General features: G+C 41.4%; 2 protein-coding genes across 2 annotated transcripts in view; one reads left to right on the top strand and one right to left on the bottom strand.

Annotated features, from left to right (window-relative positions):
- RALGPS1 (Ral GEF with PH domain and SH3 binding motif 1) overlaps positions 1 to 24,454 on the bottom strand; it is a 224,457-nt gene that overhangs the window by 115,018 nt on the left and 84,985 nt on the right. The gene's annotated exons all lie outside the window — the stretch shown is intronic.
- The window catches only part of ANGPTL2 (angiopoietin like 2), a 31,826-nt gene continuing 17,386 nt past the window's right edge, over positions 10,015 to 24,454 (top strand). Inside the window, exons 1-2 of the mRNA XM_056860278.1 lie at positions 10,015 to 10,062; positions 22,502 to 23,347. Of these exons, the coding sequence (XP_056716256.1) occupies positions 22,546 to 23,347 (802 nt within the window). The 5' untranslated portion in view covers positions 10,015 to 10,062; positions 22,502 to 22,545. The remainder of the gene's footprint in view (positions 10,063 to 22,501; positions 23,348 to 24,454) is intronic.

Genomic DNA, 24,454 nt, shown 5'->3' with positions numbered 1-24,454 from the left:
GCCTATGGATTTAAAATGGTACATCAGAGTTCAGTTGAAAACTGTATTCTCTTTTTTTATAGAAATAAAGTTCAGTAACATGCTCAATGCATTAACAATTTCTTATAAAAGTGCAGTTATACAAAACATTTGTCAGTTTATTTGATGAAACGTAGATGTAAGAAAATTAAAATGGTTTTTTTTTATAAAGTGTCAGTTCCTATACTAATAAGAAAAACAATTTGCTTCCCGCTGTCATTTTTTTCCCTTAGTACCCACTTTATTTTCCTACAGTAAAAAGAAAAAAGGTTAAAATATTGGGTTTGGTTTACGACTGTTGGATACTTGAGGATGACAACTGTATATACACTAGTCAGTTAGGGATTTCTGTCCTACTCTTGAGCTCTGCAGAGGTACTGTCATTGGCAGAGCCACCAGTACAGATAATGAAAAGTTAGGGATAACGGGTGGTGGCATGGTTGGAGTAGGGGTAAAGGTACAGGAATGCACAGGCCTGGAAGGATGAGGAGTTGCATACCTTCCAAGATGCTCTACTAAGTAGGTTTGAAATCTTTTACATGTAAAGCAATACATCTGGGCATGTGTATAGGAAATAGCTCAAGTTACTAGAAAGAAACAGCCTACACCAGTAGGAATGCAGCTTGTTTTTTCATACTATACTTCAACGCACAGGGCTATGTGCTGAGCATGCTGAACCCTCAATGGATTGTGCATCCATCTTGTAGTCAGCTACTGCACTTACATGTAAGTATTTTGCAAGCACACTGGCAAACAGTGTGTGTGTATATAGTTTTCAACATAGCAGATTTCAGTCAACAGTTTAAACACATGCACAAACCTTCAGTAAGTGAGAAGCAGGACACCTCTGGGCAAAAAGTAAATAGCATTACTACATAAGATCAAACTAAAATGATGGGTTGTTTAAAAAAATGTTTCCTGGTCACAGCAAATTCTTTCCACATTTATTTATGTGCAGCTGACACTGCTAATTCTAAATACGGTTTCCAAATATTTGCTCACATGCACTAATATGTGAGCCTGGATTTAGGCGGCCACAATTTTTGGAGGGACTTTTCCAATGCCAAAACTCATAGGGAAGCATAGATGGTTCCACAGGGAATTGTTGATCACTCAAACTCCCTCAGTCTTTCCCCATTTGTGTGTAAAGTGGTGTCCGTTTTCATTGAAACATGAAGCACCTGGAGGACTGACTTTTCATGGGCCATGGCACATTCTTCTCCACCTTCTTCAGCCTCCTCTCCTTTGAACATCTCAGTAAGCAGACTCCTTGGCCTGGTGAATGCCCACTACCCATTCAGATAAATCCTAGATGTCCTAGATATATTAGTTACCCTGACCAACTTTTTCTGGCACTGCTGCCTGATACTTCGTCCTTCTTTGTCCCCTAGAACTAGCCCTTCCAGTTTTCTTCTCTGAAGGCTTTTACTTACCAGAAACAGCATACGCTCCAAAAAGTAAGAGCCCCCTCTTGTGTAGTGAAGCCTGATGACTTCTACAAAGGGACTGCACTATGAATCTAGAAAAGATAAGATGGCTTCTGCAGAGGGATGCTGCCTCATTATCCTTTAGAACATTCTCACAATGTGAACAGGAATGTGAACAAGATGACAGACGTCCACTGCATATTTTGGGTTTACAAAAAGCTTTTGGAAAAGTTCATTATTAAAGGCTCCTAGAGAAGATTCCCAGTGAAGTGTATGGGAATAGGGTCCCCTCATGGATGAATAGCTGAATAAAATGAAGGAAGAAGAAATAAATGGAGGTACGAATAAATTAACAGCTTTCACCATAGAGGGAAGTAAGCAGCAGAGTCCTTTAAGAGCGGGATTCCGGGGCTTACCTCGGAGCCCCGGTTTGCTGGCCCATGTGGGGAGGACAGCAAGAGGAGGCTTCTGGGCAGCACGGCTCTTGCCATCCCATCAGCTGATTGGTGGCAAAAGAGGCAGCCGGGAGAGCCTGCACAACTGTATGGGTCAGCTCGGCTAGGATTTTCCCGCCTGGCCAAGCCTCCACCAATCAGCTCTGATCCCCCCCCCCATTCAAACTAGCCTATCTCTGTCAGCCACTACACCCGGGGGGGGGGGTGTATTGCAGAGCTGGGTAGATGGACCGAAGCAACACAGTCTTTACTCGGGTCCGTCTGCCCTGCATATAAGGAGCCCTGCCACGCCCAGCTCAGTTGCCTTTCAACTTTGTCCCACCCTCCCTCTCTCTTTCTAATGTTGTTCAGTTTGTTCATTTTCATTTTTGTTCGCTGTCACAATTTTTTGGTGGTGTCTGCATGGGGCTGGATCCATTTTGGGGAGAAAACCAGCTTGCATACCCCTTTCCCCCACCCTGGGGATTCCATTAAGAGATTTTGGGGAAGGCTTTGCAAGGGTACATGCCCAGTTTGGGGGCTGTCAGGGGCCTCCTCCTTCCAAGTGGCAGGGGAATCACCAAGTGGATCAAGCCTAGATGGAGTCTCATATACTGCCATCCCATGCTACTTCCTAGCAGGAGGGTTGAGAGTAGGAGGTCCCCCATCAGTCGGCAGGCGGGTTGGCCAAATTCATGGAGCTGGCCCCTATGCTATGTTAAGGTCCTGTTCAGCTGTAACCAATAAAGTTGTGGCTGCTTTACATTCCGGCGAAGGTGTCTGGGTTGTTTGTTGGTGAGGAGGGGTGAGTTGGTCTTGCTCCTCCTGCCCCTTCCCCTTTCAGCGCTAGGTCAGCAAGAAATCTGTTTGGGGACTGATGTCAATTAATTTGCAAAGAATTTGCAAAGAAATTATTAGGAATCAAGCGAACAGCCAGGTAGTTAAATTTGCAAAAGATACCCCGTTAGACTGTGAAACACTGCAAAACTTTATCTGTAAAGTGGGTTACTGTGGTGTTCTAATTAAGAGTTGGACAAGGAACAAGACGACCCAGGATCAAATCCCTTCTCACTGAGTAATCTTGGTCAGTTGCTTTCTTGCAGGGTAACCTGGCTCACTGGACTATACATGCCACTTTGAAAGAGTCATTCACACTAGCATAACCCATGAAAGGGGAAGCCAATTAAAACCAACCAACCTCCACTTGAAAAGGAAAGTGTAGTAGGTGGTTATCCACTGGAAAAAACTAAGGACAGAAGAAAATACAACCCTGCCTTGGAAGTTCTCTGATGTTGCAAGCATTTCTATGAGATTTGTTCAATGAATGTAATGGTGTTAACATGCATAATTTGCCACAAAGGTGCATAAGAGTACCAAATGTGAAAGGATATACAAACTATAATTACTTCTAAAAACATAATTTAAAAGCAAATTATTTACGTTGGAAATCATGTCCCTGAATGTTAGGAAGAGGCAAATTGCAGCTGTATGCAAACTTACTTCTGGATTCACATCCTTTGCTGTTATATGTTTATTAGCACAGACGGAGCCAGAGGAAAAGGTCATAATCATTTCTAATATTATAATGCCATGATTTACAGTAAAAACATTAGTACTACACAAGTAAACATACCTTTGACACTAGCATGATGCTTCATTTTTTGTTTTTTACAACATCAACCTAGGAGCCAGCTTGGTGTAGTGGTTAAGAGCGGTGGTTTGGAACGGTGGACTCTGATCTGGAGAACCGGGTTTGATTCCCCACTTCTCCACATGAGCAGTGGAGGCTAATCTGGTGAACTGGATTTGTTTCCCCACTCCTACACATGAAGCCAGCTGGGTGACCTTGGGCAAGTTACAGCTCTGTTAGAGCTTTCTCAGCTCCACCTACCTCACAGGGTAGCTGTTGTGGGGAAGGGAGGTGATTGTAAGCCAGTTTGAGTCTCCCTTAAGTGGTAGAGAAAGTTGGCATATAAAAACCAACTCTTCTTCTTTTCATGTACCATTTTCCAAGGCTCCATTTTAGTTTTTAATACACTTCTGGAAAATTGTTTTTAATTAAAAATGTTTTGCCCAAAACTGATTCATCTCTATGTTACAAGAACATCTTTAAAGTGCAATTTTCTTCATAGATTCTTTTTAAATTAATGCTAATGCTCATTTTATATCTTCTTTGGAAGAAATATCTACATAATCAGAAGTGGATAGTGCATTAAAATAGTAAGTAAAGTTGGACAATATAAGAATGAAGCATAAAAGAAGGGGGTACATGAAACTTTGCATTCTGAAACCTTGGAAAGACAATAATTTAATGTTTGAAAAACTCCTAATTTGAAATAAAGAAATCCTTTCAAAAATTGAAACTAGATGCCAAAGAAGGTATCTCATGCTGCAATCTCTCTCCCTGTATTTGCGAGGTATCTGATTACAGCTAAGCAGCATTGTTCCAAAACTGCATGTGTAGTGATGGGGTGGGGGGACAGCAGCAGGTAGGGCAAGGGAAGGGGCAAGAAAAAGTACTGGGAAAAATGAGAAAGAGCAGCATAAGATGAATCATTAGGGTTGCCAACCTCCAGGTACTAACTGGAGATCTCCTGCTATTACATCTGATCTCCTGCCAATAGAGATCAGTTCACCTGGAGAAAATGGCCGCTTTGGCAATTGGACTCTGTGGTATTGAAGTCCCTCCTCTTCCCAAACCCTACCCTCCTCAGGTTCCACACCAAAAACGTCCAGGTATTTCCCAACCCGGAGCTGCCAACCCTATGAATCATTGAGCCTAGCTCTTGAATTTACTTTCCATGTACTACTGAACACTTAAATTGAGCAAATGTTCAATAGCTGCAAATATTTTCAAACAAACTAGCCATTTCACTTCCCTGAGAACTGACAAATAAGACTTACTTCCCAAACAAGTCCAAGCTTTCAACCTCAAATGTAAGGCTAAGCACCACAGTGAGTTGAATATAGATTTGACTAGTTCTACCGTAGGCACTCTGAAGAGCTCATGCAGACATGAGACATGACATAAGGCTGAAACTCTGCTGTTAATTAATGGCATACAAACGAAAAAAATCAGTTCCTCTGGCCTGACTTTCAAATCATTTACAAACAGACAGAGCTTCTTCTGCAAGAGTCTTTGTGGGTTCCCTCTAAATGGCTCAGGAGGCAACTCATTCGCAGAATATGTGCAAGTCATTACTGATTCTAGCTGTTTTTTTTCTAGAAAGTTGATCGCTTTGTTGGCTCTTTCAAACAATTTTAATCCAAATATACATGCATATTTTAAGAGATTACGAATGGCTCTCATTATACAGTTTTAGTCAATAGTGTATCATAGGATACCTAACCCTTCCTAACAATGGTCATATATAGGGTTGCTAGGTCTCTCTTCACCACTGGTGGGAGGTTTTTGGGGTGGAGCCTGAGGAGGGCGGGGAGATCAGTTGTAATAGCAGGAGATCTCCGGCTAGTACCTGGATGCTGGCAACCCTAGTCACATAATATACATTATTAAATGCAGAATCCTGATGATTCTAGTGATCTGGAAATGTGTAGTTTTCATATAAGGAAAACACAAATAATTATCTCCACGGTGCCATTTCAGATTTTCGTGTTTCAGAATTAAGGGGACATCTTCTCAGCAATATTGAAAGGCCCTTTCTTGGATAGATTTAAAGTTAATTTGTAAACAGCAGTATATTTTAGGATTATTTATTTTAGATACTTTAGAACACTTTATACGTGTAGAATTAGGACAACAGGTCACTCACCTTCCTTTTTGTAAGCAAAAGGATTACAGCCTTTTCCTTTTCGTTATCCTAACATTAGACCTGCACCAACACCACATATATGTAACTGAAACGTGCTTAAGTATGATAGCAAAGAAGCAACCTGTCCCCTGAAATGAAGCCTCCTACTGCTTCCCAACCAACCAACTGCAAGGCCTGTAGCGTATCTACTGGCTGTGGGGGGTTCTGCTTCAAGCAGGCGCCTGGAGTCATCTCAGCTAGCAGATTTGATATCCCACATATCAGGGGAAAACAAGCTCCTCTTTAAAGGGTAATTTTCTTTCCTTATAACCAACCCAGAAGTTCAGTGTTGTTCAAAGACTCCATTCAGGATACTGATGGGATACTTCCCAAGTAGGGTTGCCAGGTCTCTCTTTGCCACCAGCCGGAGGTTTTTTGGGCGGAGCCTGAGGAGGGTGGGGTTTGAGGAGGGAAGGGACTTCAATGCCATAGAGTCCAATTGCCAAAGTGGCCATTTTCTCCACGTGAACTGATCTCTATCGGCTGGAGATCAGTGGTAATAGCAGGAGATCTCCAGCTAGTACCTGAAAGTTGGCAACCCTATTCCCAAGAAACAAACAATCTAGCATGAATGCATTCTACAAAGAATGTCATTTGGGTGTACTAGAATTATGGTGATGGACTTCAAGCATTAATGTAGCACAAGAGTCTCTGTCCCATTTGTTCCATGTGAACTTTATCTGTGTGTCTCCAATGGGCAAAAAAATCCAAGAGTCACTTTTGTCAGGTAACAGACAGGTCTGTATGAGAAGCAAGTCTGTCCAATGAGTCAGCTAGCATTGCTAACATATGCTACATTAAAACTCAAATTTCAGCTGGTAGTAATTGCAAATTCATTATTTTGGAAAGGCAGTAAACAGAAGTGTATTGCAACATATTTATTTGCCTCATGGTTAGAGCTCTCCCTTGGAAGAAGAGCTTGCTTGCAAAATAACTAAAGAAACAGACTAAAGCAAAATATTCAAACATACAATGATGTTATGACATAAAACAATGTTTTGTGTATAGCATTACATGTTGTTCATGAGACTGCTATGAAGACAGTCCAAGCTCTATAATTTTTACCTTTAAGGAAGACCCTGATTTCTATGCATTTGTTGTCTTATGACTGCAATTCTAAAAACCCTTTCCTGAGAGTAAATTCCATTGAATAAATGGGAATTACTTTATAGTAAACCAGTTTTGGATTGCTCTCTGAGTACATTTAAGCATTGCGGCATAAGCTTAATAGACCACCAAGGTTTGAAGGCTGGCACTATTGTTCTAGTTGCCTAGCAATTCCACAATTGCCAATGAGATCTCCTTTCTTAAAGGTACAGACACTACTTTTATCACTTGGAGGGGGGTTAGTCCCTTGATGCATTCTTTAGTTTTAGATATTTCTGCAAACCTGGAGCTTTTCTCATGTCTGTAGAAAGATCTGTCTTTTCACAGCTCCAATCTCTGGATTTAAGTATCCCCAGATAGGGCCATGTTAAGAATTAGATTATTTCCTCTGAGCTAGAATGGTCAGTTGTATCCTTTTCATGAGCTGTGTTTCCAGGTTAAAAATACCTTGGCAAAGAACAACTAAGGATGTTTCTTAGGTGCATTTTGGGACATTCAATTAAGCATACGGCCACTCCACAAAATCAAACCAGCATATTAAGAATATGGATGGATTGGATGAATATGTGCATAAAAGTCTAGAATATGGAATAGTTGCACAAAGCACTAAGCCACTCAGGCCACTTTACCATACTGCTTTTTGATCTACTCCTGGAAGATTTACAGTAGCAAGGTCAACACAAATAGTGAGAATGGTGAGGGAAATTTTTACATGTGGTGGTAAAGGTATAAAATTTAAACATAAAACCACTAGCATAAAGGCAAGTTGCTTTCTATCCTCAGATTCTTGTTCAATCAACTTTGGGCAGATCTTAAGCTATGACAGCCAACAAATCTCACTGTACCGAGTAAGAAGTAAACCAGAGTACTGCTGCTGTACTCTAATTAGGAATCTGATCATCTTTCTAGGTAAGCTGGCTGGATACTCAATAACAACTACAAAGTTAAATCACAATGTTTTGTACTTTTCCTATCAGAGCCTTTTTCCTTAGCCTCACCAGATGGCTTTCAAAAAGACAGATAAAGAGACATATTCCAGAAGCTGCATTTTTTTAGTATGACAAATGTACATTTAGAAAGCTTTGCTAACATAGTTTCATGCTTAAGGTTAACGTCAACATGCAAGGTGTGGAAATCATTTAACAATTTGAAATTGGTCCCAGAACCTGTAAGACGTAGAGCGGGCAGTCACTAGGAAGCAATCAAATGTTCAGTAAAAGTAAATTGTCTTTAAGTTAGGGTTGGCAGGTCCCTCTTCGCCACTGGCAGAAGGTTTTGGGGGTGGAGCCTGAGTAGGGCAGGGTTTGGGGAGGGACATCAATGCCAGAGTCCTATTGCCAAAGCGGCCATTTTCTCCAGGTGAACGGATTTCTATTGGCTTCCAATTAGTTGTAATAGCAGGAGCTCTCTAGCAGTACCTGGAAGTTGGCAACCCTAGTTTAAGTTAGGTCATAGCCATACACACTTTGTCCCCCAAAATCCTAATGGTCAAGGTCCTCTGAATGCCATGTGGATGGGAAGACACCAGAATCTGAAGGTCCTGTTCACAGCTACACCATTTCCCTCAGCCTTTTGCTCTCTATTCCCTACCCTACCCCCACCAATAGAGGGATTTTTCAGGCTTTCCCAGTTTTCTTTCTTTTCTTTTTTTTTAAGTGCAGGAATCTAGAGGAAAGAGTAACTCATGGCAATAGATGGTTAACAGTATCAGGTTGTAGCGATCTAACAATTGCTGGGTTACACAAAAAGTCTGAAAAAGCCCTCTGGCGGTTGGAGGAATTGGCAGCCGTGGGGAGCCAAGGCAAGCAAAGTGCAGAGAAACTTGTCTTGTGTGGATGCTGCGTTGCTGCTTCAAAATGCCTCTGCCATGTGAAAGGAGGCATGGTGACCACGATCTCCCTCTCCTTTTAAAATGTAAATACCTGTATAATCTACTTTTGAGCTCTAGGAATGCTGGGATATAAATCTAAAACAGCAGCACCATCATACCAAACTGCGCAACGAAGGAGCAGAAAATCAGCCTCTCCAAGAAAATGGTGTAGAACAGATCCAAATATGTACAGCTCACCCACTGGACAGATGGGCTAGTTATCCCATGTCTCACTACCACTGCCTCCCCTGGGGACCCAAGTGATCTCATCCCAGTTTCCTGTAGCCAATTTGCACAGTGAGCTCGTTGCACTTCTAAGCAGATCAAGGTTATGCCCTAAAAGCAAGGGACGGACGGACAGAAAGCTGAAGGGTGTGCATGCGTGTGTGAACACAATCTAGCATCCTCTGAGGAAAAAACCAAGTGCTTAACCAGTAAATTCAAGTCTAATGACTATAATGCAAGCACTCCACACCTCATGACGATGCAGTTAATTCAGGCTCCACCACCGGTTAAAAAGACACCCGCAAGGGCAGGGAAAAGGTGAGTTTTTAAGAAAAGAAAGAAAAAGATTACATAATCTCAACCAGAAAATTGTACCCTGCCTTCAACAGCACTGATTAAAAACTGTAGAAAGTGCTGCTGTCTTCTTGAGCAACGTGCAGATTTTCAGCGTCTCTGTTGCTACTTGACAAAGTCCAGCGAGTCCGCCTCCCACACACCAGATTGCTCCGGGCTGCTGAGGGCTGTGACATCACTGGCTAAAAGTTTGGCTTCGGCCAGCCCTCTACTGTTTGTGGTTAAGGGGGAGGCCCTGAACGTGTCTATTGCTGGTGGATCCCTTGCTCTTGTGGGAGGGGGAAGCGGAGCTTATCCAACCAGAACGTGTCTGCTTACCGCATGCTTGATTATCTGTGTTTTTTTTTTCCTTCTTCCTTCAGCATGTAAATCCACCACAAAGGAGCTGAAGTTCAAATAGGGCTGGTTTTAGCCTCGCTTGAAATGATGGATTCAAAGCTTTACAGCTGAAAATGCAGGAGAGCTGGAGTTCCTGAAAAGCAAGACACTGCTGCAGCCTATTGTCCCTCAGGGTCTATAGTATGTGGACCGACAGATAAGATTCAGCAATCAAGTTAAAAGGACGAGGGTAAACAATAAGGAACTAACTGGACTGCAATAACGTTATGCTTTCATCCTGCCAAGCACAGTACTAAATGCATTCACCTTTTCTACAAACAAATCTAGGTAACCTTAATTGCTGATGAATGTATTTATTTTTGTGCAATCAGTGATGTCACTATTTCTGTGGGTGAGCCAGCGACGGAATCTTTGATTATTTTTTTTTAAAAAGCAACAACTTTAAAGCTTGAAGAAAGAAGTTCCAAGGAAACAGGGTAAGAATATGAAAGGTGTCACGTTTAAGATAAATTCCTATTTTTAATGCCGTGAAATCATTTTTTAAATGCTATTATGTTTTAGAAAACAAAGCCAGCCTTTTGTAAGGTTTGGTTTAGAGCCTTCCCTAAACTATCAATTACTGTGACAAACTGTAAGTCCATAAATGAGAGATTAAGATGAATGCACACAGATTTTCAAATGCTAGGGGTGCTGCATGGTTTTTCTTGATTTTTGCTTCAAACACATGTTTGTTTGCTCAGTCTGAAATGTCAAAGGTATAATTTTAATTGTATATGAATTCAATCACAGCATTGATCATACATGTGGCAAAAAGCCTTTTCCTCCCTAAAAGGCTTCACAGCAAAACCTCTACTCTTTGTACTATTTCTTTGAAAGGACTATTGTATTACATCCCAGGAAGCTGGTCTTTACTTTCCTGACACACTGATCAGAGTAAGAGATACAGAAAGTTCCTCTAAATTCCTAGAATATCAGTGTTTACATTTTTTAAAAAGAGGTCCAAATCAACCAGAAAATTTTTGGAATATTTCTTGCAACAGCATGTACAATGAATGCCAAGTGTGAAATCCGAAGCAAGAATGATAAGATTAAAACAGTGTTGCAAAACTCTTATTTTGACATATGAGAAAGCAAAAAGTGTATGCCTTGGCTTAAGAAAGAATAAAATGAGGCTACCTTTAAAGGGGAGTAAGAACAAATATAGCATTTGGGTTCAGCTTTCCTAGGAACATGTTCAACAAAAAGATGCTGTGAAGTAAATTTCTGTTTGACTTAGAAGCAAAGGTTGTGGAGACAATTATGGGCTTGTCTTCTTTTGCAATCAATATTAAGGAAGAAAGGCCAAAGACACTGGATAGGTAATTCTTTGAAATCTCTAAGGGCATTTTGTTACCGTTTCAAAACAAACACTCTCAAAGAATTGAGGATCTTTGTTTTTCCAGTATTCCACTGGTCATCTAAACCTTCTCCTCAGCAAGTAGGAAATTAGGGCTCTCAGCCAAATGAAAAAGGTTAGGTATCTAGTTAAAACAGCAAGAAAATAACAGAACTGCTTCTGTCTGCTTCACATCAGTTTAGTGACAAAAAAGTATGCAGGGGGAATCACTTGTTTTGGAGGATTTTGATATTAAAAATATTTGCTATTAGCTCACTTTTTTATACAAGGAATATTCTGAATATTTTGGTGGGGCCGTGGCTCAGTGGTAGAGCATCTGCTTGGCATGCAGAAGGTCCAGGTTCAATCCCCGGCATCTCCACTTAAAGGGACTAGGCAAGTAGGTGATGTGAAAGACCTCTACCTGAGACCCTGGAGAGCTGTGGTTGGTATGAGTAGACAATACTGACTTTGACGGACCAAGGGTCTGATTCAGTATAAGGCAGTTTCATGTGTTCAAGTTGTCCCTATATGTTTAAACACGCATTCCTCTCCAACACCCTTAAGAAGTCTGTATCCCTGAAGCTTGTTTAACACTGCTGTTGTCCTCTCATTTCCCAGGGGACTCCCCCCCCTCCAGCACCCTACCTACATTCTACTTTGAAAGGGTTCAGGGCCCGCCCAGCTCTCCGACCTCTATACTGACACCGAAACAGAATATTGGCTAGACATTTGGCAAGAACCAATTCTACACAAATTTCATCTCGGAGGGACTTTAAAGATTGCCTCATACTAAGGGAAACAATTGGCTGCTTTTTAGGAAACATATTGTTTAAAAGGCACAAACATTTCCCGGTAGGATTTTTTTTCATTTGCTTAATTGCTATTAAATTTGCCTTCCACTATGAATGAACATCTGACAAGGAATATCAAATCCATGAATACATTTCCACAGTTGACAAAACTCTGTGGATATCTCACACTAAAATTAGCTGTAGTGGGAAGGATAATGTCAGGGCGTGAATGGCGCAGGGCTTGCAGGATCTCAGTCCCAGAACTCATTTTGAACTCTAGATGCATGAGAAATAATAGTGGAAAGGGAGTACTCTGAGCAAGTACAAAGAAAATTTATCTCAACATCAAGTAACCGCAGCTGCTCCCATACATCTGGCATTAAGAAGCAGAACTTCTAGATCAAAGGCTAAGACTTTACACCTCTTACTTTAGAAAGACGTTCTAATTGTGACAAAATATTTGTTGTTCTAAATACTCCGAGGCCGTCCTCCTCCTTTGTTTCATATACACTTTTCTTCATTTCCCCAAATAAAAATAGCCTCTGTATAACCTTTTGCTTGGCATTTAGCTTTAGTAGTGGTTCCTAGATGTTGGATGAAGAACCACCACCAGGTAATGTAGAATGTTGATTGTCTGTGCAGTCTGCTAGTGGTCAGAACTGTGCTCAGTACTGTGACCAGTGCAGACTAATACTTTCAGGTGTTCAGGTGTTTCAATGCAGACTAATACTTTCAGACTTCATGGTCAAATGCTGGAACCACAAAGATCCCATTGGTGGATATCTCTATACAGTGTTGGAGCCCTTGTGTTATGGAATGGAATAGTACTGAGAAGTTTAAAAGGTCCAATCCAGAATTTTCTATATTCTACCCTGGTCAAAATTCCTGGTAAAAGCACTTTTCGCAGCTAGACATGAAAAGGATTTTCTTTAAATAATGATTTCTAAGTAAATAAAGCAGGAAAAATACTGTACTACCAAGCACTATTTGAATATGCCAACAAATAAACATCTAAGATTAGAGGGCTCGAATCTAACTGGCTGCTGCTACTGTGTAAAACTTCAGAGGAATTGGGGGATTTTTAAAACACAAAACACACATTGCAGCTTTTGAGGCTCTTCTTACTCCCCCCCCCCCAAAGGGAAGAATACCCCCAAGTGCCTATCGCAATCTGGTATATTAATGTATGGGCACAGACCCAGGTTTATTTTTTCAGGAAGAAATACCACATGGCTGAACACTAGGCCTTTCATGACTTCTCATTCAGTTGGATATTAAAATCTGCTGCTTATGAAAATTGCTCCAAACGGTCTTGGTACACTGTTCAGTCTGGGAGCTGTCATGGAGAAAAACCTTCAAAAAAATCTAATGAAGCCCAGTTGTCCAGCTGGAATAACTATTGTACAAACCAATATGAACTGAAGAGCCTTGACTATCCTTTGTTCAGTCCTATTAAAAAAAAAACTTAATGAAAAAGCCTCTTCCATACCTTTAGGATGAGTTGTAATGTGCTGTCAAATCGCAGCTGATTTATGATGACCCTGTAGGGTTTTCAAAGCAAGAGACATTCAGAGGTGGCTTCCCACTGCCTGCCTCTGCATAGCGACCCTGGACTTCTTTGGTGGACTCCCACCCAAATACTAGCAAGCCAACCCTGCTTGGCTTCCAGTATCGGGCTAATCTGGGCCAGCCAGGTCAGAGTTGTAATACTTATCTAATTTCATCCACATTATATATTGGTAAGGTAGCACAAGCTGAGACTTGGGGCCTGTTTACACATTACAAAAAGTCTTCAAGTGGCATGTCTGGGACACTAGCTTCCCCAGAAAACATCAACTGGCTCATAGAAGCTTACCAAAGGGCACCCAATTTCATCCATGACTGATTCCTACATAGCCAAACCCAAAATTCTATATTCTGAAAAACAATGGCTCTTAAAGCAGGCTCCTTCAAGTTGGAACTGATATCTAAGAATGACTTGAGAGAGTTTTATATTCTGCAAGATGAGCAATACATTTATGATGTGTTATTTCTTGGCAACATTGGTAATGATGAAAAACATGTCACAGAATGGATGCATCAAACTGTTCTCACGCCACCAGAAGAACTAGGGTAAAGCTAACACATGTTTCTGAGTAGAGATGTTACTGATAGAGTTTAAGCCAGTGTTCATCTGGTAATCTGCCACCCATGGGTCCTTGCTTCTGCAATCCATCTCCCTTTCCCTCCCCTTAAGTACACTGGACAGGAGACAAAAAAAGTCTTCTTGCAACCCATACTAAGGAAAGGACTTCCAGAAACTTGACTGATTAAAAATTTTTTTTTTACCAAAACAAAAATAAAAGCTGTGTACCATAAGAGGACAGAAACTTAATGAGGTGTGCTACTTCCCTTTATGGGACACAATAGTTTGTCACTTTATTCAGTAGTAATCTACGGCTCGTGGAGAGCCGCATTTTAGTTACCATCAGCTAAGAGTCACATGAGGACTGTGTACCACCTTGCAAAACACACACTAACATAACATACAACTAATAACACTAATGAGCCCTGTGGCGCAGAGTGGTAAGTGCAGTATTGCAGTCCAAGCTCTGCTCACAACCTGAGTTCAATCCTGACGGGAGTCAGTTTCAGGTAGCTGGCTCACGGTTGACTCAGCCTTCCATCCTTCCGAGGTCGGTAAAATGAGTACCCAGCTTGCTGAGGGTAAAGGGAAGATGACTGAAGAAGGAACTGGCAAACCACCCTGTAAACAAAGTCTGCCTAGTAAACGTCAGGATGTGACGTCACCCCATGGGTCAGGAATGACCCGGTGCTTGCACAGGGGACCTTTACCTTTACCTTAATAATACTAATGATACAACTAATAATACTAAACAGCCCCATAGCACAGAGTGGTAAGCTGCAGTACTGCAGTCCAAGCTCTGCTCACGACCTGAGTTCGATCCCGACGGAAGTCAGTTTCAGGTAGCTGGCTCAAGGTTGACTCAGCCTTCCATCCTTCTGAGGTCGGTAAAATGAGTACCCAGCTTGCTGGGAGTAAAGTGTAGATGACTGGGGAAGGCAATGGCAAACCACCCCGTAAATATAGTCTGCCTAGTAAACGTGGGGATCTGATGTCACCCCATGGCTCTGGAATGACCCAGTGCTTGAACCGGGGACTACCTTAATACTAAATGTATAACTATAACCATTTAAATTACCAACGCTCTTCTGCACATGTAGGGCTCTCTCTCTTCACCACTGGAAATTTGCTCCCCTTAGGCAGGAAGGCTTGGACTTAGAGGGTCACAGTTGAGCCTTGTGCACCCTTTACTTTCTTAGGTGTCATCTTGCTCTCTCCCTGGCATGAGGCTTGCAGCTCAAGTAAGAGCAATATGACCAGGTTACTCTGTCTTGTGCCAGGGGGAGAGGAAGAAGGCACAGATGGAAGAAACGGGTACTCAGGCTCCCTGCTGCAGAAGCTCGATCTGAGCCAGCCAGCAGTACTGCAAAGCCTCTCTTTGAAAAAAAAAAAGCATGTGCTTCCCCCTCTACCAGCTCACTCTGTCCCCAGCAAGATGCACAGAAGCTCAGGCAACAAGATTGCCCAATGGGCCCAGAGGAGAGCAAACTGGCCATGGAGAAAGGGGAGTAAAATCACTACTGTCCCACTACTGCCAGTTTGCTTTTTTCCCTGAGTGGCTGCTACGGTGTTGGTTTTACCCTCTCTCCTCTTGCTCTCCTCCTGGAAAGAGATGGCTCTCCACCTTGTTAAAAAGACCTGGAGAAATAAATTAGGACCAGCACCTAAGAGTTCAAGCTACTTTCCCATATCAACTATTTAAAGTTGGTTTAAACATTACCAAAAGGACAGCTTCTAACAGCTATTTTTTAAAAATCTACTTCTTCCCTAATAAAGAGCCGTGTTCCTTAAACAGTGCCAAAGCCAAAGGCAACACTGCTATGAGGATTCCGGGTGGCTGTAACCTAAACCAAGTGTGAGGTACACCTCCATCGGGAATATCCGGCAGTTGCCAAGGAAAGCATGAGTTCTGCTCTCACCTCTTCCAACATGCCTCTTGACTTGGGTCATGAAGAAGAGGCAGGAATCCTGAGCTTTGCCTGCAAAGTGCCGCATCTATTGGAAGGTGGGCCTTCGCTGCACAGCATGTTTTTTCTGGTGCTGTGTACTTTCCGGATCACTCAAAGACACTAGTCTTGAGAAAGCAGAAGTGACTAGCATTGGAGGAATGTGCTCCACAATGGAAACTGGTGCAGCACAAATGGGATCCAGGCTTAGGATCCAAACCACAGACGAAGTGGACACAGCCAGGCTAGTCAGCGTTTGGTTTTGAGAAGGTTCAAATAGGTTTCCTGACCTACTAAGGCTAAGGTAAAATTTGAAAACCCTTTGAACTTTACAAGATAACCATCTCTTACACTGCCTTGGATGATGTGGGCTCTGTCTTATGTTACAGTAAATACGGTAAATCTTTCAGGTGCCACTAGACTAATTTTGCTTTGGTTGCAACAGACTGACACAGCTGCCCCTCTGCAACATCTCTCTTACCAGAACATAGTTAAATTAATAATAGAATAGTATTTTAACACCAATATTACAAAGATGTACATTTTGCCATTTTCTGGCCATTCTCAGCATGCATTTCCAAAGTGCAAGGAGGGAAAAAATATTGGAAGTGGGTCTGCACTAAACCAGCAATGGCCACTGAGCAAAATAAAGGGGCCAGACACCCTTTCCACATGGGTGGTGAAATATTCCATCCCTACCTGATGCTGTTTTAGCAGTAGCCTGATGATGTAACATGATATGCCCTCTGTACCTGCAAACCAGGAGAAGGCTAGCTTTTCTTTTGTGAAGTGGCCTTATCGCATTACCAAAGTATTAAAAGAAAATGGTCAGAAAGGTGCTCAAGAGTGGGAGATGCGGGGGGGGGGGGATTCAGAAGGAATTTCAAAACGGAGCAGATAAAAGAGGAAAGGACTAATGACCTTGTGATGTCATGGGCACATTCCAATAAATGCTTGCGACACTTACGCAACCACCTTCCATGGAGAAAAGCATGCTTGCGGAGTCAACAACTGCTGTTTCCCAGCAACTACAGCTAACAACTAGAGTGCAAGGCAACAGTGAGTTAATAACAGCGGGTTTACCAGGAGACGTTGCATGGGTACATTAATGGTAGCTGTGCTTTTCACCTGGGAGAAGCTGTCTGAAATGCCCCCAAATACAAAATGCTTAAGAAATAAATAGCTCCACTCACATTCTTAACACCATAGTAAATTTAGCGGTTATATTTTTTCGCCTTCCTTCAAAAGCCCAATATAATTTCCTGTTAAATGTTACCTTCTACTACCCCAGGGAGTCTGGAATACCCACACCTTCAAGTGCTGCAAATTCCTTTTGTAAGAATGAGGGGGAAATCATAAGTACACTTTGTAAGCGTTGGGGGGGGGGGGAGAACTTTCTCAAAAAAAAAAGGCAACCCACCACAACAACTAGACTTTCAGTTTGGAGAACAGAAAAAGAATTCATGCTATGTCACATCTGTGAGGCTTTCCTTTTGTTTTATAGTTTAATATTGGAATATACTGCGGTACTATATATATTATAATTACAGTATGAACTAGCAAAACAGCTGAAGTCAGGTAAGTCGCTTTTTCCTCACTTTTTTGCTAAGGAGAATATACACCTCTAAAGATAAACTAGCAACAACATCTGCAGTGGACTGGTTTCTTGCAGTATTACCCTCACTTTTCATTTCCCATATATCAGTTACACCATGTCACATCACTTTTTAAAATGTTTTTTCCTTGCCTCACAGAAGATACTTTGTTTAAACCATAAAATGTTTTTCTCAAACATATAATTCAAAATAATGTACAGCTCTTAAACTGTATAAACAACAGGAGTCAAAGATTACCCATCGTTCACCCCCTGCCATTTCCAAGACTCTCCAACTGCAGGGATACAAAACTTAATGGGTTCATAAAAACGTCTAATGAAATACCAGTCCACCATTATTGGGTAGTGGATATATGAATATATAAATCTCTAACAATATATTATTGTTTTATTTTCGGCACACACAAAAAATATGGTGGGGGAGTTTCCCAAAAGACCTCTCCAAAACCTTTTTAAAGCCTATTCACTGTTGTTTGCAGATCACATTGTCTCCTCATTCATTTCTATTTTTAAAACATCCTTCTTCCTAGTAGTAGAGACATGGTGGCATAATTAATTTGATTTGACTACTGCATCATTGAAGGTAAACCAAGGTAATCCAGAGTGAAGCGTATTGAAACTTATTTAGTCGTCATTTCAAACTAAGCTTAGTTTTTCTCTCACTGATGTCATCATATATCTTATTGGCTACATCACTGATACCAGGAGGAAGGGCCATCTGAAGAAAAAAGTCACTAGAGCGGCAGCCTATTTAGGTCACAACAAGGTTCACCACAGAGCCATAACCTGAATATAGGCATAGGCAGAATACTGGTTATTGAATGTTTGAGGGTTTGTTTGAGTTTTTTTGTTCCGATAAGTCACAGCTGACTTATGGCGACCCCTGGTGGGGTTTTCAAGGCAAGAGACGTTCAGAGATGGTTTGCCGCTGCCTGCCTCCACATCACGACCCTGGTATCCCTTGGAGATCTCCCATCCAAAAACTTGCCAGGGTTGACCCTGCTTAGCTTCTGAGATCTGCCGAGATCAGGCTAGCCTGGGCTATCCAGGGCAGGGCAGGTGAGGTATAAGGAGTCAGGATGTGTACTGATGTATTTTTATATAACTAGAAATTTTGTTGCTTTATCTGTTCAACACACCTTTCAACTATTTGGATCCACAGTCAACCCAACCACAAAAGCAATCTATAAAGTTATGGGAATATTTTCAGTATGCAATATGAGATGTTGCCCCAACAACCTGTTATACTGGAAGATATTTTAGGACATTCACCTCATTTGGGGTAGCAAGGTTTCTCAGGTTTGATCTGTTTTACTGCTCTCTAAATGTTGTTGTACAGTTCTTTCTTTAGCATTTAGTGATAAAGTATTTTCTTGCCCCTTTTAAGAGCAAATTCTATTACTGTTATGACAGTGCTATTGATACAGTGTAATGCTGACATTAGGAAAACATAGAGGTAAACTATTTAATGTCATGCTGACAATGTCATCAAGCTTTGTAGACATTCAATTTGTGACAAAAAAAGGAATGAAACATTTCTTAATTCAGAGCAGAAAATTCTTAGTAAATGTAAAAGGCCTTGTAAAGAACAGGATAATTCCCACAGTGAGTCTTTTGCATTTCACTTGTAACGCCAAGGAAAATATCTGGTCTTGTTTTTCATTTTCTGGAACTGGGGAAAATAGGGAAGTGGGAGAGAGAGAAAATGTGATATCTTTTCTTTGGAAGTTTGTTTTCTTTCTACTTATTAGATGGCAGTAGCATTTTCAAACTGCATTCCCTGAGGCATAATTAGCTGAGCAACTGTTGAAACTGCAAACACAATCAGATCCATTACTAACTCTTACTCTTTGCCAACCACCTGAATAGCCAGACTAGGTGCTAAGAATGTAATCTTGATCCATCAGTGTCAATGAGAGCTTTGCCACTGATTTTTGTGAGACCAGGACTCTGTTCTTGAGGGAGAGACATGAGTAAAAAACCAAGATCAAACACACTCTTGTGAACTGGACTTCCGCTTGTGGATTCTGAGTATGTAATAGGCTTTTTTTTAAAAAAAAAGGCAACCAAAGATTAAAGAGACAGCTTTAAAACAAAGCCAGCAGGTTCTGACAGTAGAGAGATGAACTCTATGATGTGATTGAAGTTTCACCTGAGCTATGGAATAACTGCCCTGACCTGGATAGGCTAGGCTAGCCTGATATCATCAGATCTCAGAAGCTAAGCAGGGCTGGCCTGGGTCAGTATTTGGATGGGAGACCACCAAGGAATATCAGGGTTGTGATGTGAAGGCAGGCAATGGCAAACCACCTCTGAATGTCTCTTGTCTTGACAACCCTACTAGGGTTCACCATACGTCATCTGTGACTTGACAGGGGGAAAGGGGGGCTGTGCGGCCTATCTGATTCTCATCTGTAAATGATCTGTAAATCTGTAGGTAACACAGTAAAAGAATGTGACCTTATGCAGCCTGTTTTCATGCTGTGGTTTTAATTGTTTGTTTTCACACTGTCGTTTTGTGATTTTATTCCACTGTTTTAATTCTGAGCTTCCTCAAGTAGGTCTCTGGCAAGGTGGTATACACATTTTCTAAATAAGTAAATAAAGTGCTGTATAATTTAGCAGCAGAAAAAAACATATTTCAGGCTGACCCAACCACATGTGTGTGTGTAAAGTGCGGTCAAGTCGCAGCCGACTTATGGCGACCCCTTTTTGGGGGTTTCATGGCAAGAGGTGGTTTGCCAGTGCCTTCCTCTGTATAGCAACCCTGGTATTCCTTGGTGGTCTCCCATCCAAATACTAAGCAGGGCTGACCCTGCTTTGCTTCTGAGATCTGACGAGATCAGGCTAGCCTGGGCCATCCAGGTCAGGGCACCCAACCACATGCCTGTCCCCTATTTCTTATGATCTGGAGATACTCATGCAGGTGATCTGTTTATTTCTCATTGGCGGAGGAACTTTTGTGAGAAAATGGTTATTTTTGACAGTTATGAGACTCTGTGCCATAACTGTCACCCTTACAGTGAAGAAATATTGCAAAGTGGAGCAAAAGGGGGATTCTAGGGGAAAACAGAGGTTCAATTCATGACAAATAAGGATTTGTGAAGCCTGAAAGCCAGATATTGAAGCAAGAAATCTCTTTCTTTTTTCCATCTTTTTACACATACTATGCTGAAGACATTTTAAAGAACAGTTCAACTGTGTAAAGTATGAAGGTTGGAAGCCTGCCCAGGGTCACCAAGGGTGACCTGCTGCACAAATGCTGGTTATGCAAGTTAAAGCTGTCTCAGGGAGTTTTAATTTATGTTTCCAATTTCTTCAAGATTTTGAATGATGTTGCTTTTAAGACACAGGGCTTGTTTGTAACAGCCAGTTCCCTTTTCCAGTGGCAAAGGAATCTTTTTGTATTGTATCCCAAGACATCTCTATTTCTCTACAGAGAAAAGGATGTGTTGCGCTAACATTATACCATAACCTTCCTTCCCTTGAGATTTCTCAGTCTGAGGCTAAGTATTTTTGTCCTGAAGTGTTGTAAAACTTTTCTCTATATATATTGGTTTTTATCTGTTGTGATTCAGTAGGCATAAAGAAATTTTGATTTCTGTACAGTAGATGTTTTGAGTATTCCATTATTATTGTATTTCCTTTTTCTCTAAGAACTATTGTTACCTCACCCAAGGCATAAGGTTGAGGCAGCAGATAAACTAAAATAAATAACCCTGGCTTCTTTGGTTATCCTGAAACAGTTTGGGGAGCTGTCTCTACATTGGTGTTTCAAGCAAAAAAAGCATTAGAATATGCATCTCAGAGAAAAGGGAACCAAACTCTCTGTACTTGATGTGTCTTTCCTTAAGAATAAAATGTGCAAACAGAACAGAACATTAGAACTTGCTGTAACATTTCCATGTATGGACTAAAGGCTAAGCCTCTGAATATTAAAAGCGGCTCTGGGAAATACAGAAGTGTCAAAACAGCCCTGGTGAAAAAGCATGTCCATTTCTACCAGTCATTATAGTTTTCCACCTTATAAAACAAACACTTGTAAGGATGATGTAAATGCTATTGGCAGCGAATTTCTCATAAAATATAAAATTAGAATATGGAATTGATTCAATAACTTTAAAAGGTAAAAACATGAATTTAAAAGCAGAAGAGCACTGAATAAAAGTGTTGAGAAACACCCTTTTGTAGAGAAGCACGGAATATAGACACTGCCTTAAAAACCCTCCCATTTATTTCTGACCATTGTTCCAAAGCGAGTGAGGGCTGTCCCTGAAGAGATCTAAGGAGCTGACAGGACAGAGGGTACTTTGAGATTCACCACTCTCATGACTGGATAAGAAAGCCCAGCAGGATTTTACTTTAGCCTATCATACAAAACAAGAAACAAGGTTGTTTTCACCCACTGTTCGCTCTACCCCTGAGTTCCCACACAGCGATGCCTTGACAGAGAAGTCAAAGAAGACAGACTTGGGTTTATATCCTGCCCAGCAAAGTCTGATGCCTCCCTCTAGCCTGTTACATTCCTCCAACTGAAATGTTCTTCTACTTGAGGAAGAGCTGCTTAAGTTGGAGGAAAGCTTCACCTTTTTCTGAGTAGAGTGGTAGGACATAAGCCGCTATCTAGCTGATCTAGAATGTATTAGCGTTAGGGTGATTTTAACACAGATCTCTATCCCCTCTGCAATCAAGGAGATTTGCCAGGTTACTGTAATGCAACTTTGACTTACCACGCACAACCATGCTACTCTTGCCATATTGCTAACCAGTTTACCACTAGCAGCTGTGGGCTTCCTCAGTTACTGTCTGGAGGCCATTAGAGTAACATTATTTCTTACCTGGAACCACACAATTGAGGACATTAATGCACACATTTGCTCAATCCCCTTAATGGATGATCATCCTAGCTTTGCACCAATTATAAGAGTGCAACTTTAGTGTACTTTCTCAGGATTAGTTGTCATGCAACACTTTCACTGTTTAGAACAGGACTGCTTTTCAGCTTGCTTTTATTCGTTATGGACTATTAACAGTTATGTACTTATTTTATGTTAAAACAGATCCAAAGGTTCATTTATACAAAGCTACTCAGAAACGAAGGACCATGAAGGCTACAGTTTGCTTGTTGCTAATGTCTGCGTTGGGTATGCATGCCACCAAGCCTCAAGATTTTGAAGGCAGAGATGAAGGAGAAGAACAAGAATTCATTTACACTAACAGGTATAAGCGCTCCAGTGACACCCAAGACAAGTGCACCTACACCTTCATTGTCCCTCAGCAGAAGGTGACAGGTGCCATTTGTGTCAACTCAAAAGAACCAGAGGTCGTACTTGAAAACAGGGTAAATAAGCAAGAGATAGAACTGCTGAACAACGAACTACTTAAGCAAAAGAGGCAAATAGAAACCCTTCAGCAGTTGGTGGAGGTAGACGGAGGAATTGTTAATGAGGTAAAGCTCTTACGAAAAGAGAGCCGCAACATGAACTCGCGGGTCACCCAGCTCTACATGCAGCTGCTGCACGAAATCATCCGAAAACGGGATAATGCTCTAGAACTTTCTCAACTGGAAAATAAGATACTGAATCAAACTGCTGACATGTTGCAGCTTGCAAACAAATACAAGGACTTGGAGCACAAATATCAACATCTGGTAACCATTGCCAACAACCAATCAATAATTATTGCACAGCTGGAAGAGCACTGCCAGAGAACACCGTCCATTAAACCAATCCCACAACCTCCACAACCACCAAACCGAGTTTACCAACCTCCTAATTATAACCGTATCATTAACCAAATATCTACTAATGAAATTCAAAGTGACCAGAATTTAAAGGTTCTTCCGCCCACGCTCCCAACAATGCCGCCAGTTACTAGCATTCCAACGTCAACTGATAAGCCATCAGGTAAGTAGTTTTCCTGACATACTGACATGACATCTCTCGATTAAGATACAGCACATTGTGAACTTTTTTCTTGTAGGGAAACCATAATGAGGTCCTGAGGCTTAAGAAAAAGGCAACCATAGTAATATGTAGACAAATGATGTTGCAGAATACAAACCGGTATTGTAAGTTTTGCATTTTGAGGGTTTGCAAGAACAGCACCTGTTTTATATATGATTCAGACAATATTATTTACGAAACATGTTACCAGTTCTATTCTCTACAAATGCTTTGCATGTTGACTTTCCTGACTAAACCAATGGATACTATTCAACTACTGTACAGCATCCATGGGTATCTTAAAATACCTGATCAGTTTAGGAACATCTTATCATTTTGGAGACTGGATCCCTACAACATTCTCTACAAATGGAGTCAACTTGAGTGCAGAGGCCACAGTACATGTCTATGTACATGTTAAATTGCATAAAATCTGTATATTCTGTTCTGAATTTGGCGAACACAACCTGCCTCCATTTTTAAAGTATGCAATCTCCATCAACAGACGAGATATCCTTAGGGTATTCAGTCAGTGTGATGTAGTGAGTAGTGAAGGCCTAGGGCAGGGGGTCCCCAACCTTTTTGAACCTGCAGGCACATTTGGAAATTCTGACATGGCACGGTAGGCGCAGCAACAAGATGGTGACCATAGCAGGTGGAGCCAGCCACAAAATGACTGCCACAACTTAACTTCCATAACACCTTTGGCAGCTGCTGCCAAAGCCACTTAAAAAAAATCTGCACAACCTATCAAATCTCCTGGCCTCACCCACTTCCTAAAAGCACGGCTGGCACTGGAAAAGGTGTCGGTGGGCACCATGGCACCCATGGGCACCATACTGGGGATCCCTGGTCTATGGCATGCATTTTTAAAAATTCAGTACAGATCTACAGTCTTTTTCAAGGTTATTTAAATAGGGCTTCTTTAACAGATCATATGTGTTTGAATCATTCTGAACAATGAAGACCACAATATATCTAAGATTTTTATGCAATGCATAAGACATAGTAAGCTCACACCTGATTTTTTCTTTGAGTTGGAGCTTCAGTGCATCTCCTTGAATTAGG

This window comes from Euleptes europaea, chromosome 14, assembly GCF_029931775.1.
Source record: "Euleptes europaea isolate rEulEur1 chromosome 14, rEulEur1.hap1, whole genome shotgun sequence".
Lineage (NCBI taxonomy): Eukaryota > Metazoa > Chordata > Lepidosauria > Squamata > Sphaerodactylidae > Euleptes > Euleptes europaea.
The sequence above is the reverse complement of the archived record's forward strand: the minus strand, read 5'-3'. Positions and strand labels throughout refer to the sequence as shown.